Source organism: Polyodon spathula, chromosome 25, assembly GCF_017654505.1.
Source record: "Polyodon spathula isolate WHYD16114869_AA chromosome 25, ASM1765450v1, whole genome shotgun sequence".
In the NCBI taxonomy this organism is placed as follows: Eukaryota; Metazoa; Chordata; class Actinopteri; order Acipenseriformes; family Polyodontidae; genus Polyodon; species Polyodon spathula.
This window is the reverse complement of record NC_054558.1, coordinates 19588013-19597446: the sequence shown is the minus strand read 5'-3', so window position 1 is coordinate 19597446 and position 9434 is coordinate 19588013. Positions and strand designations below refer to the sequence as shown.

General features: G+C 38.1%; 1 protein-coding gene across 1 annotated transcript in view; it reads right to left on the bottom strand.

Moving 5' to 3' along the window:
* Positions 1 to 380: 380 nt before the first annotated feature.
* LOC121300256 (CAP-Gly domain-containing linker protein 1-like) overlaps positions 381 to 9434 on the bottom strand; it is a 32098-nt gene continuing 23044 nt past the window's right edge. The window contains 7 exon segments of the mRNA XM_041228757.1: positions 381 to 1714; positions 2157 to 2284; positions 3643 to 3695; positions 4126 to 4285; positions 4800 to 4917; positions 6510 to 6530; positions 7897 to 7949. Of these exon segments, the coding sequence (XP_041084691.1) occupies positions 1483 to 1714; positions 2157 to 2284; positions 3643 to 3695; positions 4126 to 4285; positions 4800 to 4917; positions 6510 to 6530; positions 7897 to 7949 (765 nt within the window). The 3' untranslated portion in view covers positions 381 to 1482.

Genomic DNA, 9434 nt, shown 5'->3' with positions numbered 1-9434 from the left:
AGTTTGTTACTCTTGTGATGAAGCAGGGCTGTTTCCTGAAACCTGGGTAACTGGTTGTTCTCCCATCAACAGTGCAGAAGCCGCCACTGAAATCTGCACTTTGTAGAACATATTGGGAAGGTCCTTCATTCTTGTCTTCATTTACACCAATATATACATCTGAGCATGTATATGATTCAAATTGTAAAACACACCCAGTGGAAGCCAGGCTTATTCCACAGTGCTATAAAATTAATCTGTCAGTGTGGAGTTTCAGCAAATCAGCACCTTAGAGACTGGAGATCCTGGGTCCAAATCGCAGCTCAACCCTTCACGATCCTGACACCTCAGACCCACTAAACTGTAACACCAGCCCAGGGGATTCAGACATTAGGCAACCATTGAAGATAATTAACATTTATTGAAGTAAACAGAGTCTGCATTGTGCTTGGATTAATACTGTCTTTACAATGTGCCTTTTCCCTGCAACAGTTCCAGTTCTATACATTCATTACAGAACCCAAACTTACAACAGAACAAAAAAAATATTCTTCACAACCTTGTGTAATTGTTTTCAGAAAAATACAACACGTATGTACAGTTAGATAGGTCTATTCCCCACCCATGTATATATTTTACAGTAATGGAAGATACAATTATACTATTCACACTTACATATACTAAAGATAACATTCAAAATTAAAAAATAATTACATACAAAGCGATACAGAAAACCTTAATTCAACAGTGTTACTATTCCCCCAGTATAATAATATGCCTTGATAATGGAAACCCTACTATATAGGCTATTTTAGAAGCAAAGCATTTAAAAAGAGTTGACAATGCAGTACAAAGTGTGCAGTGCAATACGTTGTTCAACTCCCACGCAACCCCGTAGCGAGGCTTGCCCAGGACTTGATTTTAGTACTTTATGCAATTAGATTTTCTTGAATTATTAATTTTTTTGCAGCTGTTTAAGCCACATGCATTTTAAATACATTACACCAATTCCACAGAATTACCCCAATGTTGTAATGTACCAGCTGCTTACTGATAATCAGAATACATTTTTAAAAAAAGTATCGTACTAACAAACACAAAAAAACAAACTTAAACATATCCATTCACTAAATAATTTAAAAACAGTCAATCAAAGTTGTTCATTGGATTTATAATTATTATTATTAGAACATATTTTTCATCCTTAGACGTACTGCAATGTTTCAGCTTCAACAGGAATGACTTCTTTAAAGTGTAACACTGAGATGATCAATAAGCAGGGTGATAGAGATGTAGTTCACTGCGGGTTGTCGCCTGTGACAGTTTAGACGACCAAGAAAGAGCTCGTCCTGGGGTCTGCGAATCCCCCCCCCAAAAAAAGAAAAAAAAAATCTCCATATTTATTTGTGTGTGTGTGTGTATCTTCTTGCACGTTTCAGTACTAGTCAACCAGTTCAATTATATCTGCGAACTTTAGAAGCGTGTCTCTAATGGCTGATGGCACTAAAAGGTCTCGTCGTCGTTGCAGCTGTTGGTCAAGTGTCCGAACACCTCGCAGATATCACAGTACGGACGCTCATCCCCCCGGCTGCCATGGTAAGCGGTGTGCGGCGGAGTTCCTGGCATCTGCGCCTGCGTGGGGCAGTCCTCCGTGTCGTGGAGGTCGAAGCAATCGCAGATATCACAGAAGAGACGAGGGGCAGGTTTCTTCTTCTTCTCCTGGGTTTCACTGAAACTAGAAAACAAAACCAACAGGCTCACCAGTCAAACCAGCATTCCGCACAATACCGTGGCAATTTATTAAAATAATAAATCAATAAGAAAGGCATCTGTAACAATAAAAAAAAATTATAGGGCTGTTGGAAATTGGTAAGTTTTAACTAGCAGCTTCCCTAGGAAATTCTGACCTGCTATTTTCTCCTCACCAACCAACCAAACATCTTTTTCCAGTATAGACTGCCACTGTTAGAATCAAATCACTAGTCAGGTTACGCTACTACTAAATATTACACTACCTTTAATACCTGTGTGTGTTTCTCAGACTGTGATTACATTGCAAATGCACTGCAGGTACCTTCGACTGAATGTGCTTATATGGACACAGCACAGGACACACACACACATCTGGATCAAGCACTCTGACAGCACCCTGATCAGGAACACAAGCGAGCCTCTACCTGTCGTAGTTGTCCAGTTCACTGGCAGTATTGCCATTGAGAGACGCTTCTGCCATTGTCTGCAGTTTGCTCTTCAGCTCTTCGTTTTTCCTCTGCAGATCTATAATCACTGAATTGAGGAAGTCAAGCTGGGAAAGGAGAAGACGGGCGTTATAGCATGTCCGTGTGGCAGTGTTTTTTTTTTATCTTTATCAAAAGGATTAGAAAATATGTGTAACTTTCAACACATGCTGCATGCATGAAGATGCAGCCCCTCTTGTGAATGTGTCTCCCTTGTTGCTTAAAAACAGTTTGTGTGTTAAATTGCGACTTGCAGGCAAATTTTTCTAGATATACACACACATATTATATATATACATATATATATATATATATATATATATATATATATATATATATATATATATATCTGTAGCTACTTATCCCCCCCCCCCCGGATGAATAGGGGGGGGGGGGGTACTGTATTTACGATACTGTCCTAATTTACAATCAGCACAGCACAGGTTTCACAAAAGAGATACGGCATCAATAAACATTATTGGTTATGTCAATTTGTTTTCTGCTCAAAGGCAGGTGAAATACAAAAACAAAGCATGCAGCCTTCGAAACCAACACCATTATCACCAATGGGTAAGCACCTTAAAATCACAGGCATCTGTTAAACACTGAACACTGTAATCTGGTACATACCAATTAAGAATCTGAATTAAAGGCAACTATATACATATCTTCTAGTAAGACATCTGGGTTTGTTACATTAAACAGAGATGACTCTGAACTTCACCTTCTTGTCTTTATACAAAGAGGGGTAAGTATGCTGCATACTTCTACACCTGCCATCACAACACATTACTCACTGTGATCTTAGTTTCAAACTGTTGAGAGCGTGACAGTTTCCAATCACAGGCAGCTTCTAACCGCTAAAGGTGTTAATGATATTCGTGTGTAGGGTTTTGAAAAGACTGGGGTAATGCAACACAGGACAGGTAACACGACTGGAAATGAAAGTCCAGTTTGAAATGCAGGATAAGCATCCATTCAGAGATTCTTAATTGGTAGCCAGCCAGCAGGTGGAGAAACAACACGTGGGAGCAGAAGGGATAAGAAGCTGGAACAAACCATATCCTGCTTGAATTGTCAGCATCGAGGGGAGAAAGGAAGGAGGAAGAAATAAAGAGGTGTTTAGTGCAGGAGGAATTTAAAACAGCAAAATCTGCAGGGTCTGTAAACTACACAGTGAGGAGCGACTAAGGGAACTTCAGGAGGAAGTGTATGGGTTGCTGTTGTGTGTGTGTGTGTTTTACCAAGAATACAGTATGTGTATTATCCTCATTTAAAGTAGAATTACAAGGAAACTGTATATATGCATGCTACTATTATCTGGATCAAAAGTGCACATGGCATCAATTTTTATTATAATTTTTACTGTGTTTTTTTTTATACTAGAAGCTTTCTTAAAATATATTTTTCTAAGTGAATTACATACTTGGCTCTCTGCAGACTCCTTGTCTTCTCTTAGCTGTTCAAGATCCGTGTCTCCTGTAAAGAAACAGAAACACAGAAGCATGAAATCCCAATACTGTGCAACCAGTGCATTCAGTGCAAATAACTTCAATATGATGTTCTGATGGAACTTCTGAAGAATGACCCAGGACTGGATTTTTAAAAAAAAATCTAAATAAAATGGCAAATATATACATTTTAAAAAGATGTCATAAAAAAGTTAAGGGATGTTCGCTTTAGCACGTTGATCAAGTCTGTCCTTGAAAGCACTTTGAAGCTCCCATGCTGACGCAGCATTTCACGTTGTCTCTTGGGGATGTTCTCTGATGCTTTACCTGATACAAACCCGTTTCTGATCAAGCCGGTTCTAAATATAGCCCTTCTCTCCTTCTCTCAATGCACGTGAAGTACGTGTAGGATAATATTTGCTGGTTGCACTGTGTATTTTTTTATTGAACGTGTGTACCCGATGAGCCGGTGTTGTTCTCTCTCTTGTTCTTGTTTTCAGCGAGTTTCTTCTCCAGATTCTGCACCTTCTCTTGCAGTTTGGCTTTGTCTGTTTCCAGGGACTGCACTGCAGACTGCATTGTCTTAATCTTGGCATTCTCTCCTTGCAACACTGTAATCTGTAAAGTTAAGACACTCTTCTCAATAAAAAAGTCAAACATGAACGTACAATTCAATTGCCTGTTCTTAAGAAATAATTTTCGTTTTTTTCATGTTTAAGATGTCACACCTAGGAATAAGAAGTATTTGTAACAGAGAGAAACTGATGCTATTAAATGAATGGAATGGGGAAGGTTGGGAAGCGCATGCTGGAATCAGTGTTTTACCAATGGTACTATTCATGAAGCAATCGAGATGGTGATGCTGGTCCAGTTCTACATACAGTACGTAGCAACATTCTCATGTAAACCAACTTGTTAAAGGAAAATAACTATGAAATGGGATTTGAGTTCTACTTCAATGCACATTTCCTTCACAGGCTATTATAAAATCATTCATAATTTAAGTTCAGGACTAGCAGAAGGCAGTTGTGCAATAAGGAAACAGCGAGTCCCGTAACTAGATGGGTGGTATTTGAACATGTTTGTTGTGCTTTTGTTAGACTGTTGTAATGGGAAGGACTGGTCCAGTTACCTCATTTCTGAGCTTCTCCAATTCTTTGTCCTTTTCTGAGATCAAGGCACTGGTTTTTTGGATGGATTTCTCTAAGGAAGCCTTTTCCTCATTGGATCCTTTCTTTAATAAAGACTCTCTGCAGAAAAACAAAGTCCCTCAGAAAAAAAAAAATCAGCCACAGTAACGCTCTGAATCCGCTGCACTGACACTTAAACGGTGGTGCACTTCAGAAGTGGCTGATGAATGTGGCCTTGCCTTCTACCAGCACAGTGGTGTCATGAAGGACGAAGCATAGATATAGGGTTTTTGGGAGGAAAAATAAACAGCAGTATTGGGATCTAGATAGAAACGACAGCCTTCAGAAGTGGTGAAGTTAGTAACTCATGTATGGGGACTTCAAGCACTAGTGGGGATATTAGTAGGGGTTGCATTGCAGTTCATTTACCCACCATTTGTGATCACCTAACCTACGTATGAATCAGCAGAAGAAATGTGATCCTTGCAACTGAGATTCGGATCACGAACGGATCACTTTCAAAAGGAAAACTATGCTCAGGGTTTGGGAATCTTCCAATATGTGACCGGTATGTTGCTCAGCTTTTGAACCTTACAGGTGACATTTTTACATTGTGTCAACGAGATCGCTCAGGTTGCAATAAAACACATCAAATTAGACATGCCACTGTTCGCAAGAACACTACATGAGCAGGCAACACATACACGTTGCAAAGTTCAAACAGAAAAGCTGTTGTCATGCAAAACACTGTCTGCTTTCACTGCACTGCCATCATTCAGATACCCCACTGTGCCAAATTTTACAGAAGTTCTTCACGATTAACATGATTTGTTTCCATTACTTATATAGTATCAAATTATTAGTAACATGCAAAGGTCATAAAATTCAAATGTCATCATGCAATCGTTCCGTCACAATAGCAGCTGTCCTGTAACTAACTGTTTGCCCTAATTTAACATTGTGTACTGTAGCTATTTCTAAACTTTGTGCACTATTAAAACAGAGATATTTACATGAGATTACCGACATGGGCAATAGACTGTATTCTATTTATAAGCCTGGCAAAAAGAAAACTGTCTCTGACTTCACAGCAAGCTCACTGTTCAGTAACACCTACTTGAAATTATCTAAAACCGACTTTATTAATTGCTAGAGGCTAGTCTCTGCAGCTCCTAACTAACAGAGTAATCCTGACTATATCACAATGCCTGGTGCCTGTGTAAAGCTAATGTATAATGATTTTTCAGGCAGATGGTTTCCCCCCTTTAAATATAGTTTGTTAATTAGATGGCTTGTATGTTTGATTTGTACAAACTGCAGAATACTTAAAAGCAAACAGTAAGAAAAGAAATGAAACCCTTTTTTGAAAGCACACAGAAATATATGAATGCTGGTAATCATGCTGGTGCGAGAGGTAGGTAAAGCCATGCAAAGAATGTGGGAACCCCAGGAATCGTTTTATACATTCATTAGTGTCAAACACTACTTTCTATTGATGTACTTGATTTAATATCTATCTGATTTCAGGGAATATTTGAGCCACAATGTATTTAACAGTGGTTTTTCAAAATCAGGAGTCTCAAATGTATTACTGAAATAAAAAAATAAATTTTTAAAAATTGACAATTGTTACATTTTTCTTTTTCCCAGATTCTTCCCCCATATCATGAAGCTTATCAAATTATAAAACAGACCAATAATGAAGCAGGTACCTTAAAGTATTATTGGGCAAGCTTTAGAAAATGCAAGATAACAAGAAGCACACGTTAGAAACATGACGGGATCTACGTTTGCATTAAAAATGTTCTTGTAAAAAATTGCTGGAATATTTTACAACAAGCAAGACACTGTGTAAAGAAAGGTTGCAGCCAAAAGTATATGTACAACAGTTTTAAGTTTGAAAAAATAATAACAGTAGTCGTTATTTATAACGTGGATAGACTTTCTTCAGTCTTACCATTAAAGACAGACAGATATAGCAGGAGGAGCAAGATTAGGAGAGGGAGAGACAGGAGAGCAATGAGAAGGACTGGAAGTACAGTCAAAGTCAGTAAAAGGTTAGCCACACAGAAAGTTTGGGTTAACAACTAAACACCTATAATCGATACAACACCCACAGCATTACACTACACGGGACAGGTAAAGTAGAAATTGCTTTATGAGGAAACAATTTCTAAATACTGTACATACTGTCACTCTAACAACACTATATGTGAAATCTACCATTTGAAAAATAATAAAGACACATGTGTCTCTTTGTTGAATTCCTGGAGAGTGCTGCTTTGTTCTTGTCCGTTATTGAAATAATGTTCAGGGCTACAGGAATGAGCCCGAGACACAGAGCTGGCACACTGCACAGCCAATGGGACATTTCAAATCCATGCGTTTTAGTTGAATTGCTATTGAACAATATAGCCAGAGGCTGTAAAGATTTCAGTACTGCATCGTGAAAACTTCCAACAGTGACGTCTCACTTCAAATGACCGTTTAAAACTGATTTTAAATAGCATATGCATAGGTATCTTTATAGACAATGTGTTTATTTTTTTTTCAGGATCGAACAAAATAATGAAGCCAAGGAAAAAAAAGGGGGGGGGGGTGTGAGGTTAATGGAGCACCTTTTATCTTTATACAAAAAAGGTGTGATTTTATTTGACAAATTAACTTTAGAAAAAAAAAACCCTCTTCAGGAATTAAAACACAACTAATACCTTACTGATCTGTAGAATACTTGATGAATTCGATGATTTTTTTCCTCCTGTACTTTAACACCCTGAGATAAGCACTTTATTTCAGTCGATTTATATAAAAATTGCAGAAATGCTGTCCGTGTTTCTTGCTTATGCATCCGAAATCTTCATATCAAAATGTTCAAAAAAGACCACGCAGAATAAATGCATTTAAAAGTGAAAATGCAATCACTGCATACATTCGGGTCAACACTTCCAGCATTTCCACATCATATATGTAGCTTTCATTTTCTACCATGTCAGAATCTTTTGGATAAAGAAATCTGAAGACACAAATTGAAGTGCCATTATCCTGGTATAATTACAGGCATTGTAATTATGCTAGTTGATGCTCACAGACTCCTCTTACCTCTTTTTCATTTCTAGCAGCTGATTATTAAGGGCAGACCGCTCTTCTTCAAGCTAAGAAAGATGACAAATGAAAAAAAAAAAAAAACACAAACAGCATTTTAAACCTGCGAAGGAAAAGGCTATGCAACATGCTTCAATGACAGACTCCATGTAATTAATTACAGAATGATTCTTTGAATTTGCTTCTGCAAGCACCTGCCATGGCAGGTACCATTTCCGAATGTGTTTTTTCTGTTTCATTTAAACACAGGGCTGGTCTGCAATGCTCTTATTACTGACTGGAAGAGGCTCAAGCCAATATGCATTCCCTATTGTTTGTCACAGCATGGCGTTTACAGATCAGATTTACCCTGTAATTAATTATACTGACACTCGTTCATCAGGGCACAGTATTAAATAGTCAGAAAGCAATTCTAATGCATTTATCACAGTGGTCCTTAGCTACAGATTTGGTATTAAAAAAAAAAAGTATCTCAATAAATAAAACTCTCTAAACTTGGCACCGCCAAGTTTTTATATAAATTACAATTTTCCTTTTTTTTTTTTTTTTTTTTTTTTTGAGATATTCTATTTATACATGGTCGCACATCCGGTACCTGAAAGGACGCAGTTTAAAATGTGTTGTTGCTTTGCTCGACCTCACAATGTTCATATAAGAAGCAATGGAAGGTGCACACACCTCAGCTCCTTCTAACAGTGTATTTAAATCCTTAGCCCGCACGCAGCAGCACTTTGCCCTCCGATGATCAGCGTGCCTTTCATTTCAGCATTAATCGAAACGTTTCTCTTTTGATATGCCGTGTAAATGATCGTGCAGGACACGTACAATTCTAGAAAGGTTTGTTATAGAAATCGCATTTCCTAGCAGCTTCTCTTATTTCACCTCAATGAACTCCCTGAATGGGAGCTTGAAGTGCTGCTTCAATGTTATTCTAAGGACCTGTAAAGAATTCACTTTGGGAACCTCAGAAGTTCCTGTTTTCTAAAACATCTGGATTCTTGCCCAATTAAAAGAAGACACTCTGATGCTTTGGGACGGTTCCAGCTTAATTCTCTTAGAAATCAATGCAATCTAACTTAGCGAGTGAAACCAAAGCATTTCATATATTGTCTCTAATTCTCTGAGATTACAAGGAGTCCTGGAGGTGCTAGCATACGTTCATACAGTCCAGATACTTGCTATACAGATGGTTTGTTTGAACACAGAAAAGACACAGTAACATGAAAACTGGAGTCTCGGGGACAGAATATTGTAGGAGCCAGTGCTTTCACTGCTGGATATTGAAGTTTACCAAAGAACTGGTGCTGTGGAAATGTTAACTAAGCACTGGTGTCCGTCCAAAGCATTGCTCTGCCTCAGTGTACATCTGGGTACTTTACTGCCAGTTCTCATTTCTAGCAAGGATTAAAACACTAATAATCTACTAATAGCTTTTCTACAAGTCTGACTGTAACCACATCTGGCTGTTTCACTCGGCACTACAATTTTACAAGCCAGAACATCCTTATGCAATTTGATGTAAAATGCAGTAGAAC